This window comes from Schistocerca americana, chromosome X (genome assembly GCF_021461395.2).
Source record: "Schistocerca americana isolate TAMUIC-IGC-003095 chromosome X, iqSchAmer2.1, whole genome shotgun sequence".
NCBI classification, from domain to species: Eukaryota; Metazoa; Arthropoda; class Insecta; order Orthoptera; family Acrididae; genus Schistocerca; species Schistocerca americana.
The window spans coordinates 276,950,191-276,972,248 of record NC_060130.1 but is presented as its reverse complement, the minus strand read 5'-3'; the positions used below and the strand labels follow the sequence as shown (position 1 = coordinate 276,972,248).

At 44.8% G+C, this 22,058-nt stretch overlaps 1 protein-coding gene across 1 annotated transcript in view; it reads left to right on the top strand.

The window, feature by feature from the left end:
- The window catches only part of LOC124556570 (protein obstructor-E-like), an 81,336-nt gene that overhangs the window by 20,722 nt on the left and 38,556 nt on the right, over nucleotides 1-22,058 (top strand). The window contains exon 2 of the mRNA XM_047130525.1: nucleotides 21,544-21,798. Within this exon, the coding sequence (XP_046986481.1) occupies nucleotides 21,544-21,798 (255 nt within the window). The remainder of the gene's footprint in view (nucleotides 1-21,543; nucleotides 21,799-22,058) is intronic.

The following is a 22,058-nucleotide window of genomic DNA, read 5'->3' as shown; positions in this document are numbered from 1 at the left end:
GGTCAACACCGTGGCCGACAGAATTTACGTAACGACCGAGAGCAGCGGCGTTTGCATAGAATTGTCAGCGCTAACAGACAAGCAACGCTGCTTGGAATAACAGCAGAAATCAATGTGGGACGTACGGCGAACGTATCCGTCAGGACAGCACAGCAAAATGTGGCGTTAATAGGCTATGGAAGCATACGATCGATGCGAATGCCTTTGCTAACAGAACGAAGTCGCCTGCAGCTCCTCTTCTGGGCTCGAGACCATGTCGATTGCGCGTTAGACGACTGGAAAACCGTAGCCTGGTTAAATTAATCCCGACTGCAGTTGGTAGGAGCTGATGGAAGGGTTCGAGACCACATGAAGCCATCGACCCAAGTTGTCGACTGATGGCGGCTTCATAATGGTGTGGTATGTTATATGGAATAGACTGGGCCCTCTTATCAAACTGAACTGATCATTGACTTCAAATGGTTATGTCCTGCCACTTGGAGGCCATCTGCAGCCATTCAGAGACTTCGTGGTCCCAAAGATATGGGATTTTTATGGAAGACAATGCGCCATGTTATCGGGCCACAACTGTTCGAAACTTGTTTGAAGAACATTCTGGACCATTCTATCAAATAGTTTGCTCACTCAGATAGCCCGTCATGAATCCCGTCAAATATGTGAGGGACATAATCGAGAGGTCAGTTCGTGCAAAAAGTCCTGCACCGGCAACACTCTCGCAATTATGGACGGCTATAGAGGCAGCATGGCTCAATATTTCTGCAGGGGACTTCCATCGACTTGTTGAGACCATGCCACGTCGAGCTGCTGCACGATATTAGGAGGTATCCCATGACTTTTGTCACCTCAGTGTATGTTTCGGTGATCCGGAAGTTTATGCTGATGAATTTTCCGTGATAATACTCAGGAGCAATCTTATTAATATTGCAGTACGAATTGTTTTGTCCATATTAGTAACAAATGAAGCCTCCTGTGTATTTCACATGGAATGACCCTCGGTCGTGGTGATCCGAAACTAATACTCGGATCTGCGGATTCCATATCTTACTCTGCTGATCTTATTTGGCTAAAATTTGCGAACTTAAATCAGGTGCACAATATCTATGATGAAGGCAGGAGTCGGACACAACTTTATTTTAAACCACTTTACTTAAAATCCGTCGTCTAGAGTAATAAAAGAAAAGTATAAATATAATTAAAATCCAGTGCATAGAAAAGCTATTCTGAGAAAATTCTGTGCAACTTGCATCCAAAGTTACTTTCACATCGTCCAGCCGGCCGGTGTGGTCATGCGGTTCTAGGCGCTACAGTCTGGAACCGCGCGGCCGCTTCGGTCGCAGGTTCGAATCCTGCCTCGGGCATGGATGTGTGTGATGTCCTTAGGTTAGTTAGGTTTAAGTAGTTCTAAGTTCTAGGGGACTGATGACCTAAGTTGTTGAGTCCCATAGTGCTCAGAGCCATCTGAACCATCTCACATTGTCCAGCACACACACACACACACACACACACACACACACACACACACACACACAATATGGTAACTAAGGAGGCCCAGACAAGCTCACCCAACCACAAAAATAAATTGCAAGCTCTTTATTTGCGTGGAACATATTACTACAGGAACAGTCTGACAGACATTAATTGCTAATGAACTTAAGCTCTCTTATTAGAAAAGTGTTAAGAAAGGTCTGAAATAAAACCAGACAACAACACTAAATAGTCACAGCGTAAAAAGCCTCATTGCGTGCACGCACCGTACCTCCTGTAAAGCTAAATTATTGGTTGGGTTTGAATGACATGGGTTTAAACCAGATTTTGGCTGCTTGATAGTTTATATTTAAATATTCTGTACTACACAGCAGTTAGGACTTTCAGAAAAAGCGTAATTATTTAAACAAACAGACTTAAATCGAGACTGGACGCGTAAATCGCATTTAAATAATTATTCTGATGAATGTGAAACACTTCTTTTAATTTATGGTTTCAGAATAAATTCACCCTATTGATTTACGATTCCGCGTTCTGCAAAACACAAAATGCTTTTCTCTGTTTTTTTAGTAGCATGAATTCACTCTTTGAATACACTACACAAAAGAATTAAAGGGTCACTTTCTCTGAAACCACATCATTTTCGCCCACTGCGACGCAGAAGCTTGAAATTTGTCTCAAAGATGTCTACAGCCTTCCTCTGTTATTCTGAAAAAGTAGGACGCCCAGCGACATCACTCTCGGTCTCAGATAGCAAGATGTCGACTCATGCGAGAAGAATCCAGAGCTCAGAAGTTCATGTGAGGTGTAAGGGGAGTAAATGAAGTCGAATTGCTCCAGATTTTCACCACAATTCTGCCCAATTCCACTGTGGACGTGTCACACAACGGGAAGGACGTCACACTCTCCCTTACCCACGTCTCACGCCTCCTCTTGAACCCTCTGCGATGGAGGCAACACCTAGCGTTGAAATTGTTTTCTTATGAGTGTCCAATAAAAACATTTCAGACACACCGCCGAGGCGTCAGGAGAACGCTTTAAAGGACGTTAATGAAACCGCTCCTTCCCTTGGGGCGTTTAGTTACACACATCTCACGATCGAAAACATAAGTTTTCATTGCGATATGCAGCAGGACGACCTTCTTGGGAACCTTTGACGCTGCTGACGGCCCCCGCCCATCCCAGACGATTCAACCATTCTGCAAGGACACGGTGGGGTTGCAAACCCGTGGAACATGTGTGGTGCCACCTCCAGACACCACACTTGCTAGGTGGTAGCCTTTAAATCGGCCGCGGTCCGTTAGTATACGTCGGAACGCGTGTCGCCACTATCAGTGACTGCAGACCGAGCAGGTCTAGAGAGACTTCCTAGCACTCGCTGCAGTTGTACAACCGACTTTGCTAGCGATGGTTCACTGACAAATTACGCTCTCATTTGCCGAGACGATAGTTTAGCATAGCCTTCAGCTACGTCATTTGCTACGACCTAGCAAGGCGCCATTATCAGTTACTATTGATCTTGTGAATCATGTACCGTCAGACCGACGTTCACCAATTAATGGATTAAAGTTAAGTATTCCACCAGCTACGTCCGTTTTTCTAAATTCTAATTTCCTTGTTCTGTTCCAGACCCCACGCCAGCCTGCGTGAGCTAAAACGCGTGCCTTTCGGCCTCCTCTAGTAACACGGTGTTGGCTCTCCTGCCAACCAAAACAACATGATCAGACCCATTTAGAGTGTAGGGACCGTTCAAAACCATTTGACGATATTTGAACATGATCCGAAACAGCTAAGAGTCTTTATCCTTTATCATCCATCCTGTTTTACACCCTCCTGTGGTGTGTTCATGGGGGCGTGTAGCACTGACACGTGCTCGAATAAAATGGCAAAAGGTGCGTCTAAGACAATTCAGTTCAACAACTCCGTCGGTGCCTACCGTACTCATTTACTGAGCAGCTTAGAAATTTGCCTGTGCAGACACAAATCCTGACCGATTTCAGGGCGTCTGCAGGCAGACAGCCCCTTCGACATCCCTCATATTCTGCATACTTACAAGCCGGCACTTGAGCAGCAGTGTAGAGCCACTCAGCAGTAGTATGTTGAATGGGTTACTTGTCCACAGGCTCCTAGAAACCGGTCAATGTTTGTCTCTGTACGAGTACATTTTTAAACTGCTCAACAAAGGTACGCAGTTGGCTCCATGTGTGCTACCGAATTGGGGGATCTTGCCATTTTATTCATAAATGTGACAGTGTCGCACTACCCTGTGTTCAGTCCACAGGTGGGAATGAAACAGGAGGGCTGAAAAAGCATAAACACCATTTGCTCCTTCGGATAACATTCAAATTTCGTCGAATGTGTTTGAACGGCCCCTACAGCTTCCACACTGTATACCAGAGCAAAACGTGTGATCTAAATACACTCCAAAATGGTCAGATCACTTTCGATGGGGCTGCTGCCCCACGATGTCCTTAGAGAAGGCCTAAATCATCCGATGGTGTCAGCAGTGTGGAAGGTTGTCAAGAACGTCATCGTGCTGCTTATCACACTGTGAACTGTCGTTTTCGATCGCGAAATGTGTGGGAATCATCGCTCCAAGGGAATGGGTGGTTTCATTGCCGCCCTTTATTCCATCCTCTGAGGCCTTTTCGTGTGGATACTGAGTGGCAGTGTGCCTGAAATGTTTTCCACAGCCGCCCATAAATAAACTGCGTGGTTTCAACGGTGGGTTCCGCAGTTCTGGCCCCCGTCACAGAGGCGTCAAGAAAAGGGTTGAAATTTGATAAAGGGGAGAGTAGGACGACCTTTCCATAAGAATGTCAAATCAAACACTTTTCAGCCGCCTAAATTTCCAAATTGTTATTTTATTGGGTTGCCATTTCAGGCCCCCTGATCTTCGTGTAGAAGATTCCCATCAATAGCCCAGTCAAAATACGGGCATTCAGAGACTGGTATCCATAGGACCAGATGTGGGAATTTTGCTACATGCGTGCAGGGACCGGAAGATGGCGTAATATATCGCCAAAACTGGTAGCCCAATAAAATAACAATTTGGAAATTTTAGACGGCTGAAAGGTGTTTGGTTTGACATTCTGTAATAAACAACCGAGGTACCGCAACCAACTGTGAAAAGATGGACATACGGAGACCTTCACATCGTGTGACACGTCCACGCAGGAGTTGTGTAGTACTGTGGTGAAATCTGGAGCCAATGTAAGATCATTAACCTACCTTTCACCTCAAGTGGTTCAAATGGCTCTGAGCACTATGGGACTTAACATCTGAGGTCATCAGACCCCTAGAACTTAGAACTACTTAAACCTAACTAACCTAAGGACATCACACACATCCATGTCGGAGGCAGGATTCGAACCTACGACCGTAGTGGTCGCACGGTTCCAGACTAAAGCGCCTAGAACCGCTCGGTCACTGCGGCCGGCCCTTTCACCTCACACGAACTTCTAAGAGTTGGTCACATTTTCGCATGTGTCGACACATTCCTATTTGAAGCGGCACCGATCCCGAGAGTGACGTCACAGGCCACCACGCTCTTGCACCATTACAGAGGAAGGTTGCAGGCAGCATTGAGCCAAATGTCACACTTCTAGGCGCTTCATTCCGGAACCCCGCTGCTGCTACGGTCGCAGGTTCGAATCCTGCCTCGGGCAAGGATGTGTGTGATGTCCTTGGGTTAGTTAGGTTTAAGTAGTTCTAAGTCTAGGGGACTGATGACCTCAGATATTAAGTCCCATAGAGCTTGGAGCCATTTGAATTTGTCACACTTCTGCGTGGCAATGAGGGTTCAAAAATGGTTCAAATGGCTCGGAGCACTATGGGACTTAACGTCTGAGGTCATCAGTCACCTCGACTTAGAACTACTTAAACCTAACTAACTTAAGGACATCACGCACATCAATGTCCGAGGCAGGATTCGAACCTGCGACCGTAGCAGCAGCACGGTTCCGGGCGGAAGCTCCTAGAACCTCTCGGCCACAACGGCCGGCGGCAATGAGGGAAAATTATGTAGTTTCAAAACAGTGAACCTTTAATTCATTTGCGCAGTGTTATTGCCTAATGTCCTCTTGATTTCTGCTGTTAGTATATACCGACAGGACAAGGAAACAGTGAAACGGTTAAGGAGTTGGGAAACACAATGTTGAAAAGTTCGTCATACGTATCATACTAAAGAAGCGTAACATAGCAGATGGAGACAGGTGATAAAGAGTAGTAAAATGCCATCCTGTTAGGTCTAAGACAAATGGTGCACATTTACAAATAAATCGATACGCGAAGAAGTTGACATACTGTTAGGTGACAGAGCCGGCCGAAGTGGCCGTGCGGTTAAAGGCGCTGCAGTCTGGAACCGCAAGACCGCTACGGTCGCAGGTTCGAATCCTGCCTCGGGCATGGATGTTTGTGATGTCCTTAGGTTAGTTAGGTTTAACTAGTTCTAAGTTCTAGGGGACTAATGACCTCAGCAGTTGAGTCCCATAGTGCTCAGAGCCATTTGAACCATTTTGTTAGGTGACAAGAAGTCTCGGTAGCAAAAATGAGAGGAAATAACTTTGTATTCTACTGCTGTCGATCATTCTGGCCCCAATGGACCCGTCAATCAGATTGAAGTTGGAGGTGAAGGTTGAACGTATGCACGATTCTGGGCTCTGCGCCTTGGCGGCCGAATGGTGTTCCGGGCGACGGCGGCCACACCCATCAACCTTGCAGGGCGGGGCGGCCTTCTGGCCACGTCCCAGACGCAGCGCGTTCCGTGTCCTCAGGTCGCACGCTCCAAGCCAATGAGACACGGTTCCTCGCATCCGTGTTGCGTTGTTTGGCAGCTCAGAACGCACGGAAATATTTCAGGTCCGGTCTTTCTGATGTGACACGTTAAAGTCGTAGTCTATGTTAACGATGAAACGTTCCTTTCATCCGTCGTCGGAGCTTCCGCGGCTATGACCTCAAGTCCCACTCGCAGTCACGGCTGGAATCCATGCACTGGCAACGGTGATCGGCGCGCGAGATCAACTACGTGACTTATTGCTCCGTAGATTCACTCGGAAAAGTATATTGGCTTGCCCGGATTAATTCCCTGTATTGGTACCCCTGTGGAATCAGTTTAAATTAGACTAACCAGCCTCGCTTTGACCTGTGAGACAGAGTTAAAAATGTCCCTATCCCAGAGTCGATAACTGAAAACAATATTTGGAGATTCGACCAGAGGACAGGAATAAGTACACTGCTAACAGTTCATACATCGCCACCAACTGGCGTCTAGCAACTTCCGCCAACACTCTCCAGAACAACAAGGAAAGGAATACAGTTAAGTGTCGGTAGGGCAACAGCTCCACATACACACCAGCGAAACAAACGGGATCTATTCGCTTAAATTAAATCTCAAACTCTTTCAAGATTTCCCGTGCTGACAGAACAGCTACACTGAAAAGCCAAATAAACTGGTACACCTGCCTAATATGATGTAGGGCCCCCCTGTGACCACGCAGAAGTGCCGCAACACGACGTGGCATGGACTCGACTAATGTCTGAAGTAGTGCTGGCTTGACTGGGAGGGCTGTCCACTATTCCGTAAGAGTACGAGTGGGTTAGATCTCTTCTGAACAGTAGGTTGCGAGGCATTCTAGATGTTCTCAACAATGTTCATGTCTGGGGAGTTTGGTCGCCAGCGGAAGTGTTTAAACTTAGAAGAGTGTTTCTGGGGCCACTCTGTAGCAATTCTGGACGTGTAGGGTGTTGCATTGTCCTGCTGGAATTGCCAAAGACCGTCGGAATGAACAATGGACGTGAATGGATACAAGGGATCAGACAGGATGCTTATGTACGTGTCACTTGTCAGAGTTGTATCTAGACGCATCAGGGGTCCCAAATCACTCCAAATGCACACGCCCCACACCATTACAGAGCCTCCACCAGCGTGACTAGTCCCCTGCTGACATCCAAGGTCTATGGATTCATGAGATTATCTCCATACCCGTACACGTTCATCCTCTCGATACAATTTGAAACGAGACTCGTCCGACCAGGCAGTATGTTTCCAATCATCAACAGTCGAATGTCTGTGCTGACGGGCCCAGGCGAGGCGTAAAGCTTTGTGTTCTGCAGTCATCAACGGTACTCGAGTTGACCTTCGGCTGCGAAAGCCCATATCGATGATGTTTCATTGAATGGTTCACACGCTGACACTTGTCGATGGCCCAGCACTGAAATCTGCAGCAATTTGCGGAAGGGTTGCACTTCTGTCACGTTGAACGATGCCCTTCAGTCGTCGTTGGTCCCGTTCTTGCAGTACCTTCTTCGGACGCAGCGATGTCGGAGATCTGATGTTTTACCGGATTCCTAATATTCACAGTACACTCGTGAAATGGTCGTCCGGGAAAATCGCCACTTCATCGCTATCTCTGCTGTGTCCCATGGCTCGTGCGCCGACTATAACACTACGCTGAAACTCACTTAAACCTTGATAACCCACCTTTGTAGCAGCAGTAACCGATCCGACAACTGCGCCAGACACTTGTTGTCTTATATAGGTGTTGCCGACCGCAGCGTCGCATTCTGGCTGTTTATATATCTCTGTATTTGAATACACATGCCCATACCAGTTTCGTTGGCGCTTCAGTGTATATTAATCACTGAAGATCACTAACACCCTCTCTCATACAAGCAATACTCAAAATTGACCTCCACTAGCAACTACCACACCCCACTGTCTTCCACAGTTCTTCCAACGCTAGGGGGTGCAAATAAAAGGAGCTAATCCCAATTCTAAATCTACATACATACGCCGCAACCCACCTTACGGTGCATGGCGAAGGGTTCCACGTATCACTACATGTCATTTCCTTTCCTGTTCTACTCGCAAATACAGCAAGGGGAAAACGCCTGTCCAAAAGTCTCCGTACGAATCCTAATTTCTCTCGTCTTATCTTCGTGATTCTTACGCGAAAAGCACATGGCGACAGTAGAATCGTCCTGTAGTCGGCCTCAAATGGCAGTTCTCTAAAATTCTGCAATACTGCCTCGTGAAAAGAGCGTCGTCTTCCCTCCAGGAAATCCCATTTGAGTTCACGAAGCATCTTCGACATACTTGTCTGCCGAGCGAACCTACTGGTGAATAATTTAGGAGCACGCCTCTGAATTGCTTCGATGCCTTCCTTTAATCTGAAAACCCCAGTTAAGGGGCGTGGTAAATGTTAACGAGCTGCCGGGATTTTAAACTGATACCTACTAGCAGGATGTCCCTGGTTTGTTTGGATACTGGCAAAAGGTGGGAGGATATCACTAATAAACTACTGGCCATTAAAATTGCTACACAACGAAGATGACGTGCTACAGACGCGAAGTTTAACCGACAGGAAGAAGATGCTGTGATATGCAAATGATTAGCTTTTCAGAGCATTCACACAAGGTTGGCACCGGTGGCGACAACTACAACGTGCTGACGTGAGGAAAGTTTCCAACCGATTTCTCATACACAAACAGCAGTTGACCGACGTTGCCTGGTGAAACGTTGTTGTGATGATTCGTGTAAGGAGGAGAAATGCGCACCATCACGTTTGGTTCAAATGGCTCTGAGCACTATGGGACTTAACTTCTAAGGTCATCAGTCCCCTAGAACTTAGAACTACTTAAACCTAACTAACCTAAGGACATCACACACATCCATGCCCGAGGCAGGATTCGAACCTGCGACCGTAGCGGTCGCCCGGTTCCAGACTGTAGCGCCTAGAACCGGTCGGCCACCCCGGCTGGCCACCATCACGTTTCCGACTTTGATGATGGTCGGATTGTAGCATATCGCGATGGCGGTTTATCGTGTCGCGACATTGCTGCTCGCCTTGGTCGAGATCCAGTGACTGTTAGCAGAATAGGGAATCGGGGGGTTCAGGAGGGTAATACGGAACGCCGTGCTGAATCCCAACGGCCTCGTATCACTAGCAGTCGAGATGACAGGCATCTTATCCTCATGGCTGTAACGGATCGTGCAGCAACGACTCGATCGCTGAGTCAACAGATGAGGACGTTTGCAAGACAACAACCATCTGCACGAACAGTCGACGACGTTTGCAGCAGCATGGACTATCAGCTCGGATACTATGGCTGCGGTTACCCTTGACGCTGCATCACAGGCAGGAGCGTTTGCGATGGTGAACTCAACGACGAACCTGGGTGCACGAGTGGCAAAACGTCATTTTTTCGGATGAATCCAGGTTCTGTTTACAGCATCATGATGGTCGCATCCGTGTTTGGCGACATCGCGGTGAACGCACATTGGATGCGTGTATTCGTTATCGCCATCCTGGCGTATCACCCGGCGTGATGGTATGGGGTGCCATTGGTTACACGTCTCGATCACCTCTTGTTCGCAATGACGGCACTTTGAACTGTGGACGTTACATTTCAGATGTGTTACGACCCTTCATTCGATCCCTGCGAAACCCTACATTTCAGCAGGATAACGCACGACCGCATGTCGCAGGTCCCGTACGGGCCTTTCTGGATACAGAAAATGTTCGACTGCTGCCCTGACCAGCACATCTTCAGATCTCTCACCAATTGAAAACGTCTGGTCAATGGTGGCAGAGCAACTGGCTCGTCACGATATGCCAGTCACTACTCGTGATGAACTGTGGTATCGTGTTGAAGCTTCATGGGCAGCTGTACTTGTACACGCCATCCAAGCTCTGTTTGACTCAATGCCCAGGAGTATCAAGGCCGTTATTACGGCCAGAGGTGGTTGCTCTGGGTACTGATTTCTCAGGATCTATGCACCCACATTGTGTGGAAATGTAATCACATGTCAGTTCTAGTATAATATATTTGTCCAATGAATACCCGTTTACCATCTGCATTTCATCTTGGTGTAGCAATTTTAATGGCCAGTAGTGTAAGAAAGAAATAAGGAATAACAAAACTGTTGATACATTCTGAAATTGGAATCGGGTAAAAAAACAACATTTAGCCGAGATCAGCTTTCACTGACATTATGCGTTGTAAATTGACACAGAGCACATATATTGCAACCATATTTAGGTACACAGAAATGTGATCAGTCTGCAGGGAGAGTACTGAGCCACAGAGAACAGGCGGCAAAGGGGGAGACTCAGGTGAATCGTACCTCATAGCTGGCGGTTTTGATTGCGGTCTTGGCTCGTGATACTCGTGTTTGCGAAGCGAATGCAACGGCGAACGTACGCGTGGGATGTCGCTACATTGTGTTCAAGGTGATGAACAGCCAAACTACTACTAATTATTGTACCTGTAGCAAGTCGTGACCGCGACAGTAACGAAACTGCAGCTGCTGGTCCCCCGACTAGAAGCTCGAACTGAAGGTCGAATGTGACGTCAGATAACCCTTTTACGGCTTGGTGGCACAGTACTCCTGTAGGCTTCCGACGTTTAAAAAAATTGAGCCTTTTCTAAGTAAATAGAAAATCTTGCTCCAAATCTCCTTACAGGGACATAGCGGCCAACAATACCTTTTTGTCGACAGAGGTTCCTACCCAGCCTCAGTTCCAGCTGCCGGGAAGGCAGTTCTCACTGTATCGTTACACCTCCTCAAGGAAGAAAAAAAATAGTTTAAAACTTGAATAGTTTTAAGCGGTTGAGGCCATTTTGATTAAATTATCGGCTCCTCTCAGAATGACGGCAGTCAGAATCTGTTTTCAGATTTCTATTCCTCAGTATATTAGGAAACGTTATTATGACGTTTCTTTTCTCTCGGAAATTTCGTTAATGGTTTAAATTGTGACTGAATTTTCAAGGAACTCGCAATAAACTTGACATGGAAGTTTTGGATACACCGGTAGGTTATTCATTAATAAATGGTCTTGGGTCTCTCATCTGATTTTCTGCTTATTAATTCGTACTCGACTCTCTCTGTGTCTGCGGCGTTGAGCTACTGCACACGGGAGCGGCTCCTCACGTGACGGTCCTGGGAAGATCTGTTGTGTTAGCCGCTCCACAGGGCCCAGCATCGCTTCTTACACCTTCGACGACTACCGCCGACTCCTCGATTTCACGAACTCCAAATAATTCCACAAAATAATATAATATTTATCCCGTCCCTTCTTTCTCAGCCTGCTCCAACAATAGATTTAAACATTTCCATTGGCCGTTTCCCACTTCCTCTAATACACACACCAACAAACGTTTTGCAATAGCTTGGTATGTCGTGCAGGTGAGTTTCTATACCGATCGGAAGGTCACCCCTGACGTTGTTTGTAAACACACACACAGCTACCATGAGCGCAATACAGTAGAACGCCGCACTCAGTGATTACGGCATTACACAAAAAAAAAAAAAAAAAAATATGGTTCAAATGGCTCTGAGCACTATGGGACTTAACTGCTGTGGTCATCAGTCCGCTATAACTTAGAACTACTTAAACCTAACTAACCTAAGGACATCACACACATCCATGCCCGAGGCAGGATTCGAACCTGCAACCGTAGCGGTCACGTGTTTCCAGACTGTAGCTCCTACAACCGCACGGCCACTCCGGCCAGCTACGGCATTTCAGTTGAAAGTTAAGCACCAGTAATGACGCATTGAAGACATATGTCAAGAATGAACGTTCTTTATGCCAAGAAGGACATTTGAGACCAGTGATCATGTCCGCATCTTCAAGTTACGCGCAGAAGTATTCTCAACCAGGGAAGTTGCTAGACGAGTGCACTGGAGTCAAAGCGATATGCTGCAGACATGGCTCTGAGCACTATGGGACTTAACATCATTGGTCATCAGACCCCTAGAACTTAGAACTACTTAAACCTAACTAACCTAAGGACACCACAGAACACCCAGTCATCATGAGGCAGAGAAAATCCCTGACCCCGCCGGGAATCGAACCCGGGAACCTGGGCGTGGGAAGCGAGAACGCTACCGCACGACCACGAGCTGCGGACAACTGCAGAAATGGAATCGGTTCCTATTGAAGTTAGTGTTGAGGACTGACGCCACGCAAGCCATCCACGTTCGACGGGTGCACTAGATGAACAATATCTACGACTTTTGACTCAAAGGAACGGTGGGCAGAGTGCTTCAGGACTGAATTTGGCGTTCGAATAGGCTAGAGGACGTTATGTATCGCATCAAACTGTTTGGAGACGACTGAATGATGCGAATCTCCATTCCCGACGACCATGGCGAGCACCACGTCGTATTTCGTAACACGGTGGACTCCGTTACAGATGCGCAATAAATCATGCAGAATGGACGCCTCGGGATTAACGGTGGGTGGTCTTTACTGACGAAAGTCGTGTCTGTTTGTAGCCTGATAATTTCTGACAACGTGTTTGGAGACAACCCGGTGATATCGAACGTCTCCAATACTGTGTCCAACATGTGGAGCGTTGTTCTGCGGTGGCATTACATAAGGCCATCGTACACCTCTCGTAGTTGTTGAGAACAGTCTAGCTCCTCTCCGGTACGGGGACGAGATTCTTCAACTAATAGTGGGACCGTATCGCCAACATTTTGGGATGATAATTTGCGTGGCGTTTTCAATGGGAAATGTTTGATCACCCACAGTACAGACCGTAAATGACTCCCTCTGAGTTTCATCTCTGCTCCCATGAGCCGCTGGCTATGAAGACAACATTTCTTCACAGACAACGAGCTGTAGACTGGCGTAGAGGACTGGCGGAAAGTATAGGTGGCTGCCTTCTATGACGAGGGTGCTGGAAAGTTTGAACAGTGTTACGACAAATGTCTCAGTGAGAGCGACGACTATGTAGGCAAGTATCTGCAAGCTGTAGCTAACTGTTAAAAATAAAACATTTTTGATTTTCACAGTGGTTTCCACTCGCGACCGATTGGACCATAATTTCTGAATAGCCCCCGTACAATGTCCTCAGGTAATGGCGTTGGAGGGCCAAGGTTTCGGCAACCCGTGATGCATTCCTGTATAGTTGGCGTCTGTTTCACAGGTGGTAGCCTTGGAACACAACAATTTTTCATCGGCGTCTCTGATGTAGTTTTTCTGTACTGATGCAGTCGTTCTCCAGGTACGTTTCCTGTGCCCAAGTGTACGGTCTTGGGCTTAAGAGCTTAGCGAGGTATCCAAAGCCTAGCTATCTGCTGCAAAGAGCTGATGGTGAGTACAGAGGAAGATATTTTCTTGTTCTTGCAGTGTGACTCCCTTTCCCACAAACTGCCATTGTGGGACAAACTGTGCACAGTGTATGATGTCATATACCATGCAGACAGAATAACCCACATGTCAAATCACTTCACTTCTAGATGAGGGACAACATGGTTACCTTGAAGGTAACAGCTATATAATGTTTGAGAGTATGTCAGAGTCAAGACAGTCTTTGATCGTAAATTTCCTTAATTCTGTTCAATAACTGGTTTCGATCGTAATGATCATTATCAGACTGATTTAAAACAGAAGAAGCACCTTTATGAGTAAGAGCATTATGGTAAGGTGCAAAATTATAATTAGTAGCATTGATTGACATTTTCTGAGATGCATCTAACAAATGACATACCTGCCTCCTTAAACTTAGTAAACGAAGCAAATAAAATTGATAGACATGGTTGACATCTTCACATGTTGCAAAATGCAATAAAGCTGTGATTAACAGTTACGGCCTGTAACGTTGGGCCGTCATTAAAACACTACGATAACGGCTCAATACAAACAGCATAGGGGGTGGCCGTTAGGTGTCACTCTCGGTAAGCAGAGTCTACAATGGCGTGCTACGAGCGCAGGGAAGGGATATTTGAAATGTTACGTAAGCTAAAATGCAATTTGTTAAAAGAGGCAGAGCATAAAAATGGGTGCACAGCAAAATATTAGTTAAAATTACAAATGCCAGCTATGCACAATTTACAAAGGCTTGTTACAAAGCCAGTGAAAATACTATACAAGTCACATTATAAGGAGTGAAGAATGCAGTAAAAAAAAAAAAAATAAGAACTAGAGCATTGAAATGAAACGACAGCAAGATAGTAGTATCAGATGCAAATGTCACCTCTCAAGCAGGTATCCACGACGTATATAGTACATAACGAAATTAACTGAAAGTAGCGTACCAGCACACGAAAAATATCTTCTACGTATCAATATAATGATGGTCAATGAAGTCGGAAACAGTTATTGAAATGAATAAAAAAAAATTGCAATCAAAAACATTTGTTTTCGATGTTCACTTCACTCCTATTTGCCAAGACATAAACAGATTTGTGCTGTAGGAGAAGCAGGTTATTCTGAACGACTCAGTTGGAGTAAGGCGGCAAGAAAGAATCGTACAACTCATTATCGAAAGAACCACCCTCTCATTGCCTTGAAGTAATGTAGGAAAACTGAGTAAAATGTAAATCCGCGTGGCCGGACGGGAAACTAAAACCTACGCCGTTCGAAATCTGACCGAATATCTTAACCATTGTTCATGACCTAGTTTCCCGTATTTCAACTTGTCTGGCTTGTATTAAACTTTGCTTAGCTGCATGTTAATAGAACATTCAGTTACAAGTGTTGTATCCTCAATTTCAAAAAAACGATTTCCTAATTAAGATTGTTGAAACAAACATATTTGTTGATTTCTGGAATTTGTTTGTAGCAAGTGAAGAATTTTCTGGTTTCACTAAAATAACTTTTGGCATTGAGGCCATGCGGAAGCTTTGAAACCAAGACAAGTGTTATGCTGGCACTCTTGCTGATATTTCCAGGAATCTGTCCTACAGGACGCAATCAGATTTCTGCAGAAACCGACCTCTGGCCGTTTCCAGTTAATAGACTTTCACATTGTCCAACGCCTGCCGATGACTGGAAGCTGAACAGTTCGAGGAGAATTTCTGATACGTCTGAGTTGTAAGATGGACAAATGTTTCCCATTCTGTTAGTATAGAGAAATACTGCCATATATAAATGAAGCAAGATTTGTGAAAAACGTGTTTTCTCATAAAATTTAGGACCTTTTGACCTACGGAGTTTTTCTCTAGCTTAGAGATGTTTTGAGTGAGCGGAAAGAAAATCATTGATTTGCGAAAGGGATATCCTTTGTCTCACAGAATATCGTATTGCCTACCCGCGTAAGATTCTAATAAATGTTGTTTTCCTGTGCATTTCTGCTATCTGTTATTAACTATCAGGTCGATATCTAAATACTGTGTGTGCTTGTTCAGAATAGGGTAACGGTTGTGATGTCATAAATGAAAGAAGGGGGTAGTGAGAAACAGTGAGCCGCCGGCACGTAGCCTAGGGCCTCCTTGAGCTTACGGTTCCCATCCTACCGACGGCTCATTATCAACACATGTTCTTTCTCCACGGAGGGGGAGACAGCATTCACAATTTCCCAGGCGATCTCAAAGACTTCGAAATAAATTCGCTGAATGCGAATATCTTGGAATCAATTGTATTACGTATAGACATAATACATATTGAACAATGGAAAATCAAGGATAGAATGTAACAATATTATGAAAAGGAAAGTTGCTACTCACCATATAGCTATATGGTCAGTAGCAAAAAATGTTCAAATGGCTCTGAGCACTACGGGACTTAACTTCTAAGGTCATCAGCCCTAGAACTTAGAACTACTTAAACCTTTCTAACGTAAGGACATCACACACATCCATGCCCGAGCCAGGATTCGAACCTGCGACCTTAGCGGTCGCGCGGTTCCAGACTGTAGCGCCTAGAACCGTTCGGCCACCCCGGCCGGCGTTAGTAGCAACTTTTCTTTTCATTGACATGAAAATTTATGCTGGACGGGGAGTCGAACCCGGATTTCTCTCTTATCTCGAGCGGTCGCCTTACCCACATTGGCTACTTGTGCACGTGTCCTAACCCGATCCAAACTTTCATATACCACACTGTCTACATCACTAAACCATAGTCCCTTACACAGGCTGTAGATGAATCTCGGTTCCGCACAAATTTTCATGTGTCAGTAGTAAGTGGTACATCTATATCTAACACAGCTGACGCGAAGACATTCGCATTCAGCTAATTTATTTCTTATTAATTTTGGACGGCTGTAAATCGTCATTAATGCGTGTTCATCCGAACATGCAAGTAAATCTCAGCGAAGTTGGCAAATTACGACCTTCCACCAGCTATTCTCCCTCCGCCGGCCGTCAACAAGCCATCAAAATGTCACCAAGAATCAGGATTCGAAAAAAGCTTTCTCAGTGTCGAGCGTCACCGCAGAAGCGAGCCTTAACGATATCGTATGTGTAATATGAATGCATTAATATAATTGATTAGCATGGATGGGCAATGAATCCACAACCTCCAGTGCGAATGCACGGTATCGTTCGAACTCCTGTGGAAATCTAAAACAAAGGTAGCAAGCACATGGACGGGGACTGCGGGCGGCTAGGTACTGCTAGGTGGGAATGTGGATCGGCTGGGGAGCGTGCCGGGATAGTTCGTGCATTTGCGATAAACGCTGGGTCCAGATGGCGTAGTGGTTAAAGCAACTGTCTCGTAAGCTGAAGATCTCGGGTTCGAGTCCCCCCGCCGTTCCTTAAATTGACATAATTAACAATCTCGGATGCGACATCGTATCTTTTTTTATCGGTTTAGTGTTAAACAAAGAGAGAAATCATGGAGCATTATTGAGTTTTGGATTCCTGACACTGCCATTCGGAGTGATGCCCTGCAATTTTTCCTTCAAGGAAGACGTCCGTTACTGATTTTTGATTTTTTATACTAGTTCTTCCACAAAGAAATTGTTCAAGAGCAGAGCTCATATATTTCGTCGCCACACAAACATTTATTCCCGCTGTAGTATATCAGCGAAATAACAGTTTAAGTGAAACTTCCTGAGAGGTTAGATCTTAGGGTGGGACCCATGCCTTAAACCAAACCTTTGCTTTTGCGGGAATTGCGAGTCATCCGCTCCAGATGACGTTTCTGGAGTACAAGGAAAATAAATTAGTAGATTGCTGTCAACTTTTAATTGCGGATGTACGCGAGCCCGCATTGCCATTTCGGGCGACACTTGCTCGTTTGCCTTGATCTTTCCGAATGTCACGTCGTCTGACCTTTCTTAAACCCGTATGCATTAATTAACATCTCGTTCTACGGGATCTTCCTGCAGTACACCGTTTGGATTATACTAGAGAGGAAGCAGCTGTGAATCCACGACATAGGTATTTTCTTAACATGATTTAAGACTAAAACATAAAACACAAAAATGTTTGATTTTTTCTTGCTGCCGCCCACTGTAAGGAGACGTTTAGAAAGGAAGAAAGGAACATTAGGGTGTACAGTTCCTTCGACAACGAGTTCATGGGAGACGAAGTACAAGCTGGGACTGGGAAAGTATGTCGAAGAACATCGCCCGTGTTCTTTGCAGAGGACCCATTCCGGCATATATCTTAAGCGATATCAGGGAACCACGAACAACCAAAATCTGAATGGCCGGATGGGGTATTTACTTATTTTATCCGACCAGGGGATCCCGACAGTGGAGAGGAACATACATATAAAAAAGTTGCAAAAATTGTTTACCAAACTTCTCAATTTCTTTACGTACTTGTGGTTCAGTTATGTATACATCTGAGATACTCTAACGAGGAAAATTATAACTGCCGACGTATCTAATAATAATTGTGATTCTCAATATCAATAATAACATTATAAACAATAACAAAAATATTAATTTTGCACTTTTCAACATCATCCGATACTGGAGATATGATGACATAGAATATGGATATGCCAGTGACGGAAACTTGTAAAATAGGGTATATTGTTTCAATAGAAGGCACCGTAGACACAGAGGCTGGGAAAGACTGAGAGAGGGGAGGGTGACTATACTGTACTGCAGAAACGTATGCAGAATAAATGGCAGTTGTGATAGAAGATAGACCATTAATTATCTTTCGAGGTGGAAAAGGAGCGGAGTTTTGCTGAGATTTTGAAGGAGATCGTTACGAAGTTTGGCTCCCGATACAGAAAATGATTTTGAAAAAATGGTTGTTCGAGTTTATCTCCCTATACTGCTCATATAATAGTGTTGGATGTTAAGCTGGAAAAGAGGAGAGCAATGATTGCCTAGACGGTACTATAAACAGAGTATATGATAGTCTTTACGCTTATCTACACGTAATTGTCCATAGCCAGGGCTTGTATGGTCGAAAAAACGAACATCAGGAATGATAGTTCAGCTTCTTAAAAACTGTGCCACTCGCAGACGTTATATACTGTGGTGACAAAAGTCGTGGAATAGCGATATGTACAGACACAGATGTCGCTAGTATCGCGTACGTAAGGTATAATAGGGAAGTGTATTGGCGGAGCTGTCATACGCATTCAGGTGATTCATGTACAAAGATTTCCGATGTCATTGGGGTCGCACGACGGGAATTAAGAGACTTTGAACACGGAATGGTAGTTGGAACTACATGCATTGGACATTTGATTTCGGAAATCGTTAGGGAATTCAGTATTCTTAGATCCGCAGTCTCAAGAGTGTGCTGAGAATACCAGATTTCAGAGTAGAATTAGAAGCGATTGCTTAATTAAATTCGGACCTTTATAAATGAGATGTCAGTTCAGAGCAATTTGACGTAGTGGTGTGCACTTACGATTAATTGTACAATGATTCGTGGAACATGAGACAAACTGGGTAACAACTATAGACCAGAGCAGCAACAAAATACACTGAAGTACGACGAACATCGCATACACGCTCCTCCAACGACACATATTGACAGGTAAATACAAATATCAATCACGCATACAGAACCGATAGAGGAATTCATCATAAACCAAATTAAATCAGAGAATTCGTAAGTTGGCTATATTCATGCTGATAAGTGTGGTACATCTGTTACACCACAACAATGAGGATAAATGTTAAAAACGACCATAGACTTATCACTATCCATGTAAAAATGAGGACACAACTGAGAGAGTAAAAGAACGACCAGCAGAATGTAAGCCGTACATAAGCAGTGCGCTAAAGATGTGTATGCCCACAAATTGTTCTCATCCTACTTAGTTATGCAAATAATAGTTTGGAAAATTTTTTGGGGTAACAATACTAACGATACTTCAATACAAGAAGACAATTAGAAATAATTAATCAATTATATGCAGACAGTTTTCCAAATACTTTCACCGAAAGTTTTGTCCAAAAGCGGAATTATCTGAGCATAATTTTAGACTGCAGCCTTGGTGTTTCTATAGTAAACACTAGTGGTTTTCTTGTGCTGTATAGCACCTTCTTGAACTTTGATCTGTTATTATAGAGGGTAGACAAAATATGAGGGCTATTTGGAAAATGTGGTCCTATTGGGCTCGAAATGGAAATTACATTGAAAATCCGATGAAGCTTTGCATAGATGTGTTGGGCAGTCTCTAGTATGCCTGTCGATCGCGTCACGTCACTCTTTTCAGTTATGAGGGAACAGTGAGCATGTAAAGATGTCTGGATAAATAGTGTCACCCGCCAAGTATAAGGGCCTGGTGAGAGATTTCACCTGATGTCATGCAGCCCACATAACACAACTGTTACGCGTGTCCTTCTTCGTGACAATATTCTCGGTCCCATTCTGCAGGGGCAACGAAGAAGCCCGTGCAGCATTATCGATGGCAAATGTTTTGCAGCGTTATCGACGGGAAATGTTTGATCGCCCAAAATAGAGCCTGTAATCGTCTCCCCCTGAGTTTCATATCTTCTCACGTGAACCGCTGGTTATAAAGACAACGTTTTGGGACAGACAACGAGCTGTAGACCAGCATAGAGAATTGACTTTTAGCGCAGGCGGCTGCCTTCTGTGACGATTAGTTGGAACAATGTCTAACAAGGGGAGGCCACGACGTTTGGATCGCGGATTTACTTAAAGCTTTGTACACCTTTAGTAGGCAATTAAAACAACATAATGTGCAAACAGTAAGGTGTACTACTCTGGCAATTTCAGGAAAATCGCAAGAGAAGTTTTACGCGTCTGTTATGTAACTGATGTATCTGGGTGTAGGTGCCGGACTTGGTGAAGTGGTTAGTTTTGGAGCTTCGTAAGACGAACGAGTACGGATTGACGGTTCGACTCCTGCTCAAATCTTAATTTTTGTAGTACAAGTGTAAATCCTGTGATATTCGAAAAATTTGCACCTACACTATTCGTTCTTGCTACATTAGCAACGTCTCACCGCTAAGCGGGTTAACTTCCAAATGGGGCCTGCCTCCGTGTCTGCAGCTCGAAGAGTCGAGGTGCAAAGTAGTTCCGAGTACCTCACTAGATTGCATGTATATAGGATTTCGCAAATCACATCTGGAATACATTTTCAGGAAAACTTTAGGCGTTTCTTCATTTCCTTGTCGATAGTTATAAACATGTTTGTTCTAATAATTAAATTTAATTAAAAATAGTTAGTAGTCAAATAACATGAAATTCACTAAAACTTCACGCAAATACACGTGGTTTTTGAAATTATATTACCTCTCAAATGTCATATAAATTAAATAATATGGCCAGTGATGAAAAAATTATCGGTTAAAAATTGAGTTTGAGTGAGTTCGAAAGTTGACCACCGTGAAAACTAACTTCCGACACCTACGCACATATGCATGAGTTACATAATAGACGAGCATAATTTCTCTAGTGGTTTCCTCGGAACTGCCGGAGTAGTACACCTTACTATTTGCACGTTATGTTGTTTTAATGGTTTACTATAGTTATACAAAGTTTGGAGTAAATCTATGATCCCAACATGATGGGCTCCCCTTGTAAGTCGGAACAGCGACTATATAGAGGAATAGCTGGAATATGTAGCAAACTGTTGCAAACAAAACATTTTTGATTTTCACAGTGGTCTTCATTTCGTGACCGATCGGATCTTACTTCCCAAATAGCCCTCGTAAAACTGGCCGGAAAATATTTCATGCACCTAAGATAGGCAACCCGACTTATATCGTGTGCCCCAGATGTGGATGATGGGAGTGGTGTTGCCGACGCTAAGGAGCGTGAAATATGTTCTGGGAGTCTTACTTTTCTCACGCTGTGTTAAGTGTATGCCTAGCAGTTAGTGTGAGTTTATGTGCATGAGACAAGGCACAGGAAGTACGAGTGTGTGTGTGTTGCAGGTGGGAGCGCGGCGCAGTCGCGCAAGAAGCCGACGACGGCGGCGCCCGCGGCGGAAGGCGAACTGGCGGACGAGTGCCCCGAGCCGAACGGCTACTTCGCAGACGCCTACCAGTGCGACAAGTACTACGAGTGCCGCGACGGCGCCATCACCGAGAAGCTCTGCCCCGACGGCATGGTCTTCAACGACTACAGCCCCGATCAGGAGAAGTGCGACCTGCCCTTCAACATCGACTGTTCCAAAAGGCCGGAACTCCGTAAGTTGTGTACAGACTGCTCTCGTGGCATTCCTTTACGTTGTTACGAAACTTCCATCATCATATGCAGCAATCATAGCAATTCTGCACTAAAATTTTAGAGGTAGCGATTTACAATTCAAATTCTGAAAAAAGAATGAACAGAAATCCCTGGAGACTGGAAATAAACACTCATAAGCTCGCTCCAATCCTTTCGTATCAGGTTTAAGTGACGTGCCGGTAACCTGTTAGATTTAAATAGGATCACAGTCAGCAAATGT